Source organism: Cariama cristata, unplaced genomic scaffold (assembly GCF_000690535.1).
Source record: "Cariama cristata isolate BGI_N322 unplaced genomic scaffold, ASM69053v1 scaffold2796, whole genome shotgun sequence".
NCBI classification, from domain to species: Eukaryota; Metazoa; Chordata; class Aves; order Cariamiformes; family Cariamidae; genus Cariama; species Cariama cristata.
This window is the reverse complement of record NW_009621351.1, coordinates 2,195-18,304: the sequence shown is the minus strand read 5'-3', so window position 1 is coordinate 18,304 and position 16,110 is coordinate 2,195. Positions and strand designations below refer to the sequence as shown.

Sequence of the window (16,110 nt, the reverse complement as noted above, 5' to 3'; positions counted from 1 at the left end):
CCTCCCCTGACTGATGCAGCTTTGAACCCTTCCCACGTATTCTGTCACTGGATCCCAGGGAGCAGAGCTCAGCACCTCCCTCTCCAGGCAGCTGTAGAGAGCAATGAGGTTGGTGCTATCACACCTTCAGGAGACCTTGTACACACTGTGACACTTGCAACTGCTAAGTAAAAAGAAATGAGGAAAATAAGCCAAATGTACAGTTCATAGTAGACCTACTCTAAGAGAAGTTTTCTGCAAGAAAACAGAGAACCTCTGTAAGCACACCACCAGCTCATAAATGCCTGAAAAAAGAAGAGTGAGCATAGATCTAAATTTGGGTTTCAAATATTGTTCTCAGTTTGAGAGCTTCTGGAGCCAGAGATTTCATAAAGTCAACCTTCTACAAGTATGTCAAGCAATTTATAATTCATTACTACATCTCAATAGATTCCCGTCAAACAGTATTAGCTTGCAAGTAAGCTACCTACCCACAGAGTTGTCTACATTAAGAGAGAGAAGCAAATTTCTATGATGGCACAGCACACAAGTGAAAACATTTAGGGAGAATAATAAGGGAACTGGTGTGTCCATTTCTGTACAACTACTGTAATTCTGTCACATGATGACAGAAGGATATTCCTCCATTCGACTACACAATCCACCCTGCATCAAAACGCAGAGTATGTAACAAGCAAAGCGTTTGCAAGGGTGGAATTTTGGACTTGACCATGAAGACAATTTTCTGGCGCAGATCCTTAAGAGAGAGGTGATGAGCAACAGTTTCTTAATGAAGAACCAAAGACACAGATTCTTACAGAAAACCAACAAAAAAAAGGAAAAAGAGTTTAGGGGCATAGTTCCCTAGTTCCCCAGCTTTAGGTATCTACGTAGCTTAATAACTAAATATTTGAGGCAGAGTTTTAAATACCCATATCCTAGGTTCTACTGCATCTTTATTTCTTTACCAGTCTTTTCTTTCCTTGAATAAGTATTTTCAATAATTACCTTGGAAAGATAAGAAGTCCATTTGCCACTTTTATATTGAAATAGTGTAGGTCATAACCTTGCCCACTGTTGGAACACCTACATAGTACAAGATCACAAAAAACTTGGAGAAGAATCTCTAACCTTGCATTTTTCCAACTGAGCTTTTACTGTAGCAGGATCTGTTAGTGGTGTGGGTTGTGCTTTCAGCCAGTTTTCAGCAGTAATTGCTGTCTGCTCCAGCTGCTGCAGCTGGGAGTAGAAGTCAATGATGTTATTTTGGTACTCCAGCCATGCCAGTCTTTCACTCAGCAACTGACAGAACTCAATCCAGCGGCTCTTCAGCTGCTCTGAGGCTTGTCTAATGTTGTCAGCATTCAGACCCTCTAGAAAGAAAACAAGAGAAGTAGACACTTAAAGAAAAACAAATCACAAAGAAAAAATATAAAATAATTTAACAATTCAATGTCTGTATTTGAGAGCTCATAAATCCAGTTAATGATTTATCATCAAATAACAGTCCTGAACATACAGATGTTACACATTAATGGAGAAAGCATTTCAAAAATATTTTAAGTTGCTGCCAGGGTACTTTTGTTGCTATGGGAATGAATTATAAAGCACATTAAAGTACAAGAATGGGAATAAAGTAGAATGTAGAGATACAATACATAAAGCTAATTGAAACTGCTGTAAGAAACAAGAAAATGCCTGACAGCTGGATTTTGAAAACTGTGTCTGGACTGTAATTAGATTTTAATGTACAAGACTGTTGGGTTTTTTTTTCTATAAAAAGGCCAATTTAAATGAATGGGAATCATATTCTGCAGTTATTTTGATGTTTTTGATAATCTAACCTTTAAGTTTTACATTACATGTTATTTTAGAAATGTCACAAGCACTAAGGAATAAACATATCATCAGATCAAACCTCCATCTAGGCCAGTCCTGTGTGTCCAACAGTGACCATCAGCAGACATTAAGCAAAGACTGAGAGTCGAGAAACCACAGGTGACACTTCTCTATGATTATTTTTAGATAGGGTTTCGTTTCTCTGATATAGTTTGCATATTTCTGTCTACTGTTCAATAATCACGCTTAAATTAAAGTTTATAAAAGAAAATTGACTTTAGTTATTACAGACAAGGCAATTATTTCGAATTGTTTAAAGGCAAAAGAGCTCTATATACTCTGTGAAGAAAGTAAGGCAATAGGTATCAAAGATAAGATAAGGGGCCTTACAATAACATCATTTATAATTATTCTGAAACTTGAACTCGGGCTGAGTTCAAAATAACTCTAACTTAAGCATCTCATTATTTATCAGAGGAAGTTTAAATGTAATCTCTAACCTTTTGGCATGACATGTAATGATACACATAGCAATAGGACTGATGCTGATTTCAAAATTAATAAACTTCCCAATCCATTGAGTAACGCCATATGCTTAGGAACATTTTTAATAACATCATCACCTAGTCACTAGTTAATCAGTAAAACAGAAGCTATGTTTTTATAAAAAAAATTTAGGGTGTTTTTCTTAAAAGCAAGTTTAAAAGCAAATGAGACAAAAGCCTTCAGTGCTATACTTTCATGATTTCTGATATGTTGTCAATATGGTTTATCTTGTCTGCAACCTGTACTCCCAAACTGCAGGAAAATAACTATTTTTTTATCCCTGATAAAGAAAAGTTTATGTGCAATTTTTGAAGGCAGGACATAGGAAAATGAGTCCTACCTACAGCTAAATGCCTTAAATTAAAAAGTACTGGAAATTTATTATAATAAAATTTTCTAACGAATGACTACAATGCATGCTATGTGGTAAACCGCACTAAATGATAATCTGGGAACATGTCTGTTGTGAAGCACCACGGTTCTCTGGCAAATCCTATTCTGGATTCAGCTCAGGGCTATCCCATTCAGAGTTGCTTGGAAACAGCCCCTTGGAAACAGACTGTGCAGTACCTGATAGCGGTTCCCTGGATATGTTCTCTTTCTGGGATGTTGCCCTAGCCAAGCAAATTGTACACGATTTCAAAAAGTACAAGCAAAAACATGGAAAGATAGGAAGTCCAGTACTACTGGGAAATAATGGCACCTGTGGTGGCTGGAGTAGCTATACATACACATTATACTCTGGAAACTGGATAGCACAGTTTAAAGGTTGAGCAAGGGTATAAAATGAACCTTAAAGCATAAAGAGGTAACAATATTTTGACACATCTTAATAAACTCCAACAAAGATCTGGTCTTTTGTGTGCGTGTGTTTGCATCTGGAGATGTGGTACGCACAGCTCCATTTTCTTAGAGTATAATAGCTAATGAACGTACAGCAATATGTGAAGAGAGAGCATAAACCTGAATGGCATAGCGTGTCTGAATAACAGCAAAGATGACCAGGCACATAGACACTGAATCTTGCCAACAGCAAGAACAAACATGTATATAGAAGACGAGCCTTTAAGTGTGCTGTATTTCAAGAACTGCTTCTGTCCTGTTGTGACTTTGGTTATAAACATGCTGTATACTCATAACAGAGAGCAGATATCTTTGCCACTGTGCTGATGGCTACCTCTGAACCTGGAAGACACTGCCTATGAGTTTGGCAGAGTAGATATAAAAAGATCACTCTTATTTATTCCTCCTTTCCTCTCTTTTCAGCTGCCACAGTCTCCAAAGCACCCTTAGGCAAGATTATGATTACCAGGGGAAGTGCAGTCATGGATTCTCCTTACATAATAATACTTTTCACTGTACTATTTTCTTCAAGGCTTCAGAGAGGACTGTATTTCATATGAAAATCTAGATTCATCAGATCCTCTTCACTCACATGTCTCTCAACATACCATTTAAACATGTGAAAATAGCCAATATTATTAATTTTTCTTTAATTCTTTTCTTTAATATCTAAACTTTGAGTCTAAATGTGATTCCAGAAGTGCACAGGTGAACAAAGAAATACTTTTGTTCTACATGTAACTGAAGCAGACAGGACAGGATTGGAGTGCGCAGAGTTATGTTTGGTAAAAGATTGCAGAGGTGCATCTTTAGGTAACGCAATATCCTACTGAAAGGAAGACCCATCTGAAAATCTCCATAGGATGCAGTATTAAAACTCTCTTAATCCACAGTCCATTCAGGTAACTCAAAGTTGTCTATCAGATTTCGATATGTCATTTCCAGAAGGATGTAAGAAAATGGCCATTACTTGCACTTGAAATCATTTGGGCAAATTTATCAAAATTGTGTCTTAATTTGAAGAAAACTAGTCCTCCATCTCATTGAAAATGACAAATTAGTAACTATTTGAGTAGTTGATGCAATGAGGACACAATCTTAATGTTTTAATTTGTTCATTATATTGGTGAAAATCAAGAATTTGAAACTTACTTCCATGATAAGTATTGATTTCTTCATTGTCTTTAGCAACTTAAGCAACCACCAGCTTTCATTCATGATGTTAACATCAATCCCCTCACCCTACTTCACTCATGGTAGCAAGACATACCAAAAGTTGACAAGCAGGTGAAGAAACAATATAAACCCCGTTCTCTGGTAAAACAATATTATTTTAGGAATAATGGTTCATAATCTTTTCATGTTTCATATTCTAAAAGCTTCTGATATAATCAGTGAATAAATATACTGTACCCAGAGGAAACAGATCATTATCTGAAGTGCACCCATTAATTTTATTACCTTGGGTACTGCGCATAAAAAATCGTGTCTGAATACTTTTCATCGTGCAGCAACTTACATGCAAGTACTTTGGAATTGCCACTTAAAATGAAGTATATCTTATTAAGCGTATTTATTTACTATGGCTCTATGATAGAATAATGTAATATTATGTATGTTTTTGTAGCTTTTGACTCATAAGTGTATGTGAAATAGGAACTCACAAGGTAATATATTTCTTCCACAGAACAGTGGCACTTAAGAATTACGTTTTATCACAAATTCATTTGGATTCACTTTAATGCTGCCTGTCAAAATTCTCCTGAGTATTCATTTTGATGCTCTATTTATTTTATTCTAAACAGCTAAAATTGTCAAGTGTCCACTCAAACTGCTAAACTGCTTCACTTATGCATCAACAGATTTGTTATTCTATTTTAGAACAGAATTTAGAAAAGAAAAACAGAATAGAATTTTTTCTTAGAAACACTGGTAAACAGAAGATATAAGTTTTCGTTGATTGTAATCATCAGACTTTAAAACCATGGGCAAGGTGAGGCAGAGCACAGCTCATGTAGAAGATGGGTGGCTGGGTAAAGAATCATCCACCAAAAGCATCAACGATTTCCCCTGTGATGGGAGAAGTCCTTCAAATGGCAATGTCCAGACACACTGCTTACAAACACAAGAATAGCTACACTGTGTGAGATGGCAGTTCTTCCTAGTGCAGAATACTTTTGCTGAAAATTGCTGAAAGCATTTACGTAAGGCAAGAATAGTGCCCTGTATAAATACATTTCCTCAGAATATTTTTCTCTGTGCTAAGGTACAAATAAATGAAACCCTAAATTAGATAATCCAATTCTCTCCAGAATTTGAATCCTATTTTTCACTTATTCCCCCTCCTATCACAGTAAAAATAAAAGCAAGAAAATAAATTTAAATGATACAACAATGAAATTCACCACCATTCTGAACTCGCTTAAATAATCCACCAGAGGTCTTCATCTTTTTATGTTCTTCACCTGTTATGTTCAGAATCTTGCTTACAAGCAAAGAGGAAGCACATCTTATATATAAGTAAACCCAAGAATTTAGTGATAGCATAATTGGAATCTTAAAGAGCCTAATCATTATTAGCCACGATCTAATTGATACACAATAAGTAGAAAATAACAATGTAGTTAAAATTGTCATCACGGCTTCACAACTGGTCAATGCCTTAAGTCTGTTTGCCTTGTGTAGTCTTTTAATTACAGATTACATTGCAAATGCACGACAATCATCAATTGTATCACTGACTGGTTTCCCTAAAGGAAGTACCACACAGAAAAACATTAGGAACATCATCATTTGTGATTTGTAAATTGTGATAGTTAAAAAGGCTTTTTATTCAAGATGACTTAGTACATCTTCCCTCCAATAGATATTAAACTGCATGCCTCCCACGAATCCATAAAGGTACGTTAATTCCTGTCCCCTCCCATGTTATGGAAAAGAGTTCCAGCATTAGAAGAGGAAGGTATGTAGGCATAGTCAGTGTGCTCTGTTGAACCTTCTTTTGGAGATTCAACAAAACTGTCCTATGCTATATCCTTCCCTCTTGTTCTTAGTGAATTAATTACATTAAATCATAATGATTTGGAAGAAAAGACAAATAGAAAATTTGTTGTGTTTAAAAGTACAAAGGCTGAACATGGCAGTTAACTTCCTCTACTCTCAAAATGTAATTTTGAACACCCAGCAAGATATTTTATTTGCAAATTCTTTGTTAAAATCACCTTACAGTTCTCCTCAACTAATGTTAATTATTTAATTCTACTCTCCATCGCTCCCACCTGCTGGTGATTATTGCATTATTTAACCATTTCATACTCTATTCTTCAAATTGCCTTTGCAGCAGTGGAGTAGCTGAAAGTCCCATAAACATTTTAGGCTTCAAGTCCAGAGGAACTGTTTCTCAAGGGAATTGTTTCTTCCCAAAACCATGACAAAAAAGGATCTTCATTCTCACAGGCAACAAACCTGTCATCCTTGCCAGAATATTCTTGCTCCCAAGGCCACCACAATATATGCCACGATACAGAGCTCAGAGCAGTTGATAGGAAACAGATAAAGTCATGCTGGCTTAGCTAGTCTACCCTGTCCTCGCACCGCAACTAGGAGACATGCTTCCTAAAAAAAGGTGTGATTTCAGAAATATTGGAAATACTTATATTCACATTTAGTCACAGCTGAGATCACAACTTCTATAAACTATGAATAAGCATGGACCCATGAACTGAAGGAGAAAAAAAGAGAACCTTGAGTTAAAACCACATGAGAATATTTAAGATAAAATGTTAATCTGCTTGGTACTAGGAATGGTAGGTAGTACAGTACCAGAAAAGTAACATATAACGTGCTAGTGAGTTCTGCAACTAAAGCCAAAATTAGTCACCAGTAATTACTATATAATCTGAAGAAACTGAGGCTGGAATTCTTGGAGGTGCAAGTCTGCATTTGGCCAAAGGAAGAGTAGGGCACTGCTAAATGTGCCCTAGACAGATTCCGCCCAAAATAACAACCTCGATGAGGCAGCACACAAGTTTCAAATACTGCCTTAAAAGCCCTGTACAACCAGTTCTCCCAGGCAGAAAACATGTTCAAAAAAAACCACTGTCAGAATTTTTAATATGATCAGCCATGAAAAACTGCCCAAATGATTTCAAAGAAGGTGTAGATGTTACCAGACTCCCTTTAGTCTGTTCACTGAGCCTGGGAACCATTGCAACAGTTGTTACAGCAATGATAATTAAATATGCCCCCACATTAAATATGGTCACTTTAAAATACTACACCTTCATACTTTAGCAATCTTAGGATTCCATCAAATTTGTTTGTTTAGCTTGGCCAGCTAGCATCTCAAATTCAAAGCATTTTGTTTTCAGCAATCAAATTCTTGGTTCTTCATTATAACAATTTAATTTAAAATATATGTTCTGAAGCTTAGTGCATTCAACATCTGTATTTCTGGCAGTCACATCAGTATGACAGATGTTGGCCTGTGTTTAATATTTTATTGCACAATTAGACATTCTTTAATATCAAGGACAATGGCATAACTTACAAATTTCTTCCATCTACATTTCTTTGGTTTTTCTTTTTGCCTTAAAAATATCTAAAAGTTCAAAAGAATGCCATAACAATTTTTTTTGAAAAATCAATTAAAAAACCCAAACTTACAATTAATTTTCTTTTTAAAGAGCTGTATAAGCTTTGACATTTATTATCCTTGAAAAGCTGAATGCCAAAAATCTCTTCCAAAACCCAATAAAATGTTATATTTTCTATGGTACAGAACATTACAGCAATATATGTATTACAAAACATGCACTGTATAATACAAGTCAGAAAGTACTTTTTTCAAACTATTTAGAGTAATGCCTTCAGAGCTTTCTAACTCAGATGAGTTAATGTACCTTCAAAAGCTTAGCATACTCAGAAAATAAGATTACAACTTAAGTCTGTGCAGAACAGATTGTTAATATACAGTTCATTACTGTGAGCAAGTTCTACACGCATTTCTTTTCATGGTACTAAAGTGGTAAGATTTTTTTTTCTCTTTTCTAATTAACAGATTTAACATTCAGAAATAATAAGAGAAATATAAGGCAATATTACTTTACTGTTCCATTTAGACAGTATTTGGTAATATAAATCTTGTGATAAATATGAACCTGTGCGCTTATCAAATCCCTAAGAAGATTATCTAAATCAACTCCCATGTAATTACCATTCACCATCTGTTCCACCAGGGCCTCAGCTGATCTGCTGGCATCTTGCAGTTTTCTGTACTTCTCAGGTTTTTCTCGCTGGATGGCCTGCAGCACGACAGGAAAGGTGAGTATTTCAACAGAGGGATTTTGAAGAAGAAAGCGATTAATCTCAGGGATGTCTTCTGATTTCTCGAGACCATTTAACCTGCCATATTGCCCTGCCAGCCTCCCGATTTGCAATGAAAGCAGCAAGTACCACATACCACCAGGAAGGGAATCAGTCAAAGTCAAATGCATGAACTGAGAATCGGAACACAACAGAGTTGACAAGTGATACATGTCAGTATTTTACAGACAAATAAAAGACATAGAAATTAAGAGCTATTCAAAGCCCAGTATTTCAGAATAAAAATATTTGTTCAACAGAAATTCCTTGTGGAAGAATAGATTGCTCCTTTCTCACGACAACAGCAAGAATTCAGCATGCCAACCAAATCACAGGGTTTCATAGCACACTACAGTATTGAACCCATATACTGTTTGATTGCTTACTTTTTTGTTTATCAAAAAACCCCAAACTGTAAAATGCATATTAAAGTAGATATCTAACACATACATGAACACATATAGCAGATATCCATATATGAGCTACTAAGAATGAGAGTTAACTGCAGAATTAACACAGGCTTCCAGTTATGTATTTTCTGTAATACTCTCAATTCACCTTTCTGTACTCAAAAATTTCTCACCCACATTCATGCTAGCACTCAGGCTAGCTGGTCATGGCCGGCAAAGGCTAGCTGCTAAAGTTTCAGGATATAGTAGGATCCTAAGTTTCTGATTTCATTTTGGGTTGGTAGCAATATAAATGGAAAGTAAAATCATTTTAGATCTGACAGCCCCTCAATGCTGTCTCGTAATTAACATCATGAGGTCACTCCATTGTTTTTAAACTGATTTAGGTGTATAATCTAGGTGTAATTTAGAAGCTCTAAATCAGAAGCCCAAAGAAGCAGCATGAGAGAAGTTTGATACCAAAAATAAAACAGATGATATACCTTCCAGAGATCCTGACCACCACATTCTCCCATAAATCAGAGTCCCTCACCTTACCACTGCAGATACACACATCCAAAAGGCTATGTCACCACAAATCCTACAAGACATGTATAGAAAGGTAACACACAACCCTGGCTATGGCTTCTCAGTCTGGCTGACCCCCCTAGGCTTCCCAATCACCTTCTTCAGTTCCACAGCAAAGGTATATTCTGTGTGACCTGACTCTTCGGGGGAAAAGGTTCCTTACAATGGGAAAGAAACCTCAAGTAAGTCTCCAAGAATGCACTTAGTAAAATAACCTTATAGACCTACATTTGAAAATGCTATTTTTCAAACAGATCGCTATGCTTAGGAGGAATTAATATAAACACATTTGAATGAACTCTCTTAAAATAACTTCTAACGTGTGATGATTAAAACATCTTCAGTTTAATAAGAAGCAGCTCCCTGGAAGACTCTCCTAGGTGAGGAGACACTCAGAACTTTAAAGACAGGTTTTCAGTTAAATTCACACATTTCCACAGCCTACTTATAATAAGTGACATTCATTTGTGCATATAGAAATGATGAAACAGGAGGCTTTCTAACAATATGCCAAAGCTTCTACTGAACGCTTTCAATACTACAATTCTGTATAAATAAAATATATAAAGAAAGGATATATAAAGAAGAATTAAGGATGGAAATATTTTGGATTTTATAAAGATATCTTTAATATATACCTAAATTATCACTGAAAGATTATGAAGTTTAATCTTAAAAATGACTGTTAATTATTTATATTTTTGTGAGTCAATAAAATCTTCTACCATTCCACTGTACAATTTAAATATTTTCCAAATTAAAAAAAAAAGTCTACTAACTCTCTGCAGAGTTCCAGAATTTTTTATAGAATCTTAATTAATACTACTCTGTCTATAATGCCAGGTATAATTAGCATGAGTCTAACTACACAGAACTCAAAGGAATCATTAAAACACTAAAATGTACTGAAAATAATTTTACTCCGTCTGTAATGCCAGATGTGTAATTATCATGAGTGCAGCTGTAGTGAGCACAAACGAATAAAAAAAACGCTCCTAAAATATACTAAAAATTAGCTTTCTGAAATATAAAAATGATAGGACACCAAAGCCTGTGGCAGTGAACCTTTCAATGTCTAGTAATATGCTATGTGTGCAGAAAAACGTGGAGAAATGTCTACCTGTCTCCTGAAAGATTCAAGTTTCCAGGTCCTGACAGAAAATATAAGCACTATATGCGAAGCTCCTAAATAAACATGAAAATTTGGTACATAACAAACCTGCTGTCAATTACTTTTCTCCATTCATTTTTATGTAATTGGCATATATTATAAAAATGAAGGTCTAACACAGGTTACAGGAAGACATATGCTTACACACAGAAAGCACCATACTAGTCAAAGGAGAAAAGACCATCCTCTTTTTTCTCATCCAAAGACAAGTTACCTGATTTGGGGAGAAAGGAGGAAATTCACTCTAGTTACTTATAGCACTAATCATACAGTCCCACCATTACACTGCACACACTGCCGTTTTTTGCCAAAACTCCAAACCGGATCTTGGATTTTTAAGCCTCTCAGAAGGATCTCCACAAGCATGTGTGAAGTGCCTAGAAATGAAGGGAACAGGGAGCCTGGAAACACCTCTGATTTCTCTCTTTGGCTCTGTTTTGTTCATTTTTTCCTTTACTGAAGGGGACCATACTCTCAATTCAGGTTCATTCATGATACAAGTAGGCTGGGATAAGTTTGAAGAGGTTTGTGAAGTGTTGAAACTCTTAGATTCTGTACATCGTAATCAACACCTTTTTTTGATGAAAAGTTGTGGTAGCGGCAAAGTCACTTCAAAGTATTTCCAAATATACAACTTTCCCTTTTTTACTCTCTTTGTTTTCCGTAAAAGATTTTTCAGAAAAAATACACCAATATGAGAAAAAACCCCTTATCTTTCCAGGCTTTCGTTCAATCAGGGATTAATTATCTTTTGGATTATTTTGTAACTGGCAATGCAAATGTATAATAAGCCTAGTTTTAACTGTTTGAATAATGCTAAAAAATTATCTTTAAGCTAAATACCAGCTGAAGGTGAATAGGCTATTTTCACAATGCTAAGTGTTTTATTTGACCCCGAGATTTTAGTTGGCAGTTAGTGACTTCATAACCTAGAAAACACTGATGGTCTGAGGAATTCAGATGTTATTCGTATCAATTCAACATCCTACTTTGAGAGCTCTATGAAAGGATGCACGGTATCAGTACACCCTGGCCTCCTGTGACTCTGCTCAATTACTCCCGAGGACAGGAGATGGCAACGTTATCATCACTGGCTCCGACAGTGATTCAGCTTTCAAATATCCAGGCCCAACAAAGCATGTCTGAAAAAGGTCACTAAAACAAAACGAACAAACGAGAATGGGGCTTTTGAGAATGCCAAGAGAACAAATTTAATTGTCTAAGACATCTGACATTTTCCCTTACATCTGTTCCTTATATATTACCTTTGATTCTGAATTAAGCAGGATTTTCTACCTAACAAGTTTTAATTTTTTGCACCTCAACCTTCATATATTTGAACTTGCGATACTGAAAGCTCATTATGGCTTACGAAAAACAAAAAAAGCCTGAGTCATTGCTAGGTTGGCTTTTAGTAAAATATATGTACTAACTGGAAAATGTTAACAGTGTGATGCAGCGTAATGATGTTGATGGCATTAATGTTTGGATACTTTCATTAGGAGTAGTATTTAGGAGTAGTATGGTTGTTCCACAATGAAACTTCTATACTTACAGCATCCAGCCTCTATGGCCAGGTAAGGCAAATCTCTTTCTTTTGTAGTAGGGAAGGGCTATAAATATTTTTGTTTCTCCCTAGACATAGGAATGGACTTTTTGTGGATGTCTGATATGTCCAATCTACGTAACACATCTGCCAAAGGCTAATTTCCTGCAGGTATCCGAAGAGCAGCTGGCTTAGCAAACACAGTCTGTGCATCTCATACAGCCTGCTCTTGCCTTCATCTCTCCCAGGCCTCCTCTGAGCTGGGATGGGAGCAGGTTTTTGAACTTGATGAATCATCAATGATGGCAAAAGAGCTTTCCTTGGGGCTATTTTTTCTGATGTCTGTGTCCCTCCATCATACAGCAGATGCTGTTTCACTATATCCTATGGAAATGACCCCTCATCCAAGAAAAACAATGAGTAGGAACAAGCTGCCACGACATGAAAAAAAAAATCATCCAACTAGTAACCTGTCCTCAAAAGAACAGCAGAAAAGAAAGTTGTTAGGAAAAGGTCCTAGGACTCAGCACCTACCGTGGTGGGCAGTAAGTGGTAGGTCGGCTATCAGCCAAGCACAGGTGTTTGTGCTACACCAGTGTATATATCATTGTACAGGCAGAAAACTAAGTGATAGCCAGTAAGGGCAAGACAGGACTTTTGCATGCAGGTGTACATGGTTGCATGCATGCATGTATAAGTACAACACTGGAGTATGACTACATATGTCAGCACAATACAATCTTTTTCAACTATCACTAATGTATATTTTCCTTTTTGTCACTTCATCTTTTTTTAATACGTCTTCTACAACTTTACTAGAGATTATAACATTAAAACCCACAGTATCTTATTTTCCATTGGTTTGAGACTCATTTTGAGGGAATTAGAAACAAAAAGTGTTAACAAGCAACAATGAAACTGCTCAAATCAATGAACTGGACAGTACTTCCTGCTTTGGCTACCAGTTTTATGGATGGAAACAGAGACCAGACCAGGAACAGTCAGGTCAGGATAAGCTTTAAAACCTGGCATTTTAAAAACCTGTGGTGTTTGTGTTTTGTTTTTTTTTCTTTTTCGAAAGGTGCATACAAAGACTTCTATTAACTGAAAACCATTTAACATAGAATCCATGTAGCACTTGTCAAGCACCATCTTTCAGAGTTCTCTCTATCAAATTAATACATGCAATCAAAATGTTTTCTCCCTTGAAGCATCTAGAAACTTCTACATGTGACTTGATTTTCTCAATACAATGTTCATTTTAAAGCCATGATAGTCTATGAAATCAAAACTAGTCTTGGTCTTTAAAGATATTTTCAATGTTAATGAAAGATACATGTTCACTTCTCATTTCTATTTAGAGTTACTGGTTTGCCTCAGACTCCTCTTGATACAAAGCAGATCCTTTTTCTGCACCACTTTTCAGTAAAGAAGCTGGAAATTGGTTTCTTAACCATCCATTTATTCAATTTCCAAGGAGGTCAAGAAACATCTGAAATATCTCTTGCTATCTGCAGCATCTTGAGTTCAAACTTACAATGCCCATGCCGGTCAAATTCCACACCTCTTCTCCTTCTCCTCTCCCAGTATTATGTATGTTTTCATCAACCCAAATGAGATCTGAATAAATGTGGTAGGTAGTGGCCTCCTAGCCTCAATGTTCTTCCTCAGCACCAACAAAGGCAAGGCAAGAGCTAGTGGGAACTTCACCTGGGACCAAAGGAGGGTCTGTGGTTCACCTACCTCCATCCCTTTACTTGCAGTGATCACCACCTCCTCGGAAGCAAAGAAAGGAAAGAAGGAGGAAGGTGAACCATGGCTCCTGGATCCTTTAATACTTTTATAAAGTCTTACAAACTCACAACATGAGGTGGAACATCGTATTGATTAAGCAAATCTGACAGTCCAGGCATCCAGCATAATATATAGGTCAAGATGAGCTACTTTGCCATCCTTGAAATCCTTATGTTCCTCGAAATGGGAATATATGAAGGGGAGACTTTTTTTTCTTTGTTTTTTTTTAAATTTTACCTACAATGAAGACTGAAGCACTCAGAGAATTAACTGGATATCTATTTATATATTAGATGAATCCCATTACCTCAGTATGGAAGTATCTGAACCCATCAAATCTTCTCTCTATATTTGATCCATTTTGCCTATTTTTATATATATATATGAATATTTCACATAACAGGAAGTGGTGCCATGAACTAAATTCAGGATATTACATTCTAATGGATACTTACTAGCAGTAATTATAATAACATTATAATAACATTAACAAATTAAAATTATTGCAAGAAAACTACGATTTAACATGAAATTTAAATGTATATTTACAATCACAAAACTCAGTGTTCCTCAATCTTATCATAGCTAACTTATGAGGGACTTGCAGACAGTGAGAAAAAACAGCAGCAAAACTAACTTCAATATAGTAACTTTGTTCCATGTTTGTGTTCTAGGAGTATGTATCACCACATATTTTAATGAAGTTCCATGATATACTATGATGCTAAAAGGGTTAATTATAAAAGGAACTCCCCTTTTTCTTACTTAGAAAGGACAAGCATTTTTGCATCTATCTATAAAAATTAAATATGGAAGAAAATTTGTAATATTTTAGTTTTCAAGTGCTAAATTCAGAGTGTGTGAAACACACACAAACACAGCTACTCCTTCAGCAGTGTGGAACCATTCATTTTGCCAAAAACAGAAAAGAACTATTTTTTGGTCCAGGCATAGAACAACAATAGAGTAAAAAAAAAAAGAATAAAAAAAAATGTGGAGATTGGTGATTTTCAGATCTATTTTACAGTGCTGTAAAAAGATTTAGATAGATTTTCTTTAGCATACACTAAAAGATGACACTTTTCACATCCTTCAATTTATGCATGCATAATGCCAAATTAAGCTGTTAGTATAGAATGATGATGCTTATTCAAGAAGTAATATATAGGCCTTGATTTAACTTTACCAAAGACTTTCATGAATCTAGAATACCTTAATTAAATATGAGCACATATTAATAAAAAAAGATCTCTGTATTCAGGCAGCTTGTGTAGCAAGTTTGGTGCCAAAAATCTGAAATTCACAGAAATAGTGAGCACTTCGAAATTTCTCTGGGCCATACAGACAACCAATGCTTATCAGCCTACATTTGAACTCATCTAAACTTGGACTTCGAAAGCACTTTGACAAGCTAATACAAACTAACAGACATATATACAAGTACTTTCTCCTACATTGACTCTTTCTCTGAGATCTGAGAGATTGCCTTCTTTTCGATATATTGCAAACTCGGGACTTTGAAGCACTGCTTCTGAGCGGGTCATCCAGCTATGGAGCTCTGTCGTATCCGAGTCAAACCTAGGAGAGACAGAAGTGCAGTAAGAAATTTCTCTTCCACGAAGTTTCTGAAAATAGGATTGACAGTAAACATATTTAAATGGTTGTTTAAACAAGTGAATGAGCAGCAATTTCTCTCGGCAAAAGACAGTTTCAAACCCCCCCTATTTCATTAGATGGTTCATAAAACTATTCACTCTGAAATTTGGAAACATAGAAATATTTTTTCATTTTTAACACCCTGATTTGACAGCTGAACAGATGCAACAATTTTCACAATAATGATTCTAATTTTACAAGCTGATGTTTTTGGAAGACGTGAAACAAGTGGCTCTCAGTGAACAGCATGTTCCACAAGTTCTGCTGGCTCAGCTGAGGATGTAAGGCCTATCTGGCTGACCAAATGCAGCCGTCAAATTTCTGTCCCAGCTTGTGCTGATGATATTAGGAAGGATATTCAAGCAGGAAATTTGACCATTAGAAAGCAGTCTCTT

At 35.9% G+C, this 16,110-nt stretch overlaps 1 protein-coding gene across 1 annotated transcript in view; it reads right to left on the bottom strand.

Annotated features, from left to right (window-relative positions):
* The window catches only part of LOC104163040 (dystrophin), a gene marked incomplete at its 5' end in the record, with an annotated part of 102,405 nt that extends 86,768 nt beyond the window's left edge, over window positions 1–15,637 (bottom strand). Inside the window, 3 exons of the mRNA XM_009701920.1 lie at window positions 1,111–1,352; window positions 8,423–8,510; window positions 15,514–15,637. Coding sequence (XP_009700222.1) covers window positions 1,111–1,352; window positions 8,423–8,510; window positions 15,514–15,637 — 454 coding nt within the window. The remainder of the gene's footprint in view (window positions 1–1,110; window positions 1,353–8,422; window positions 8,511–15,513) is intronic.
* Between the last annotated feature and the right edge of the window lie 473 nt (window positions 15,638–16,110).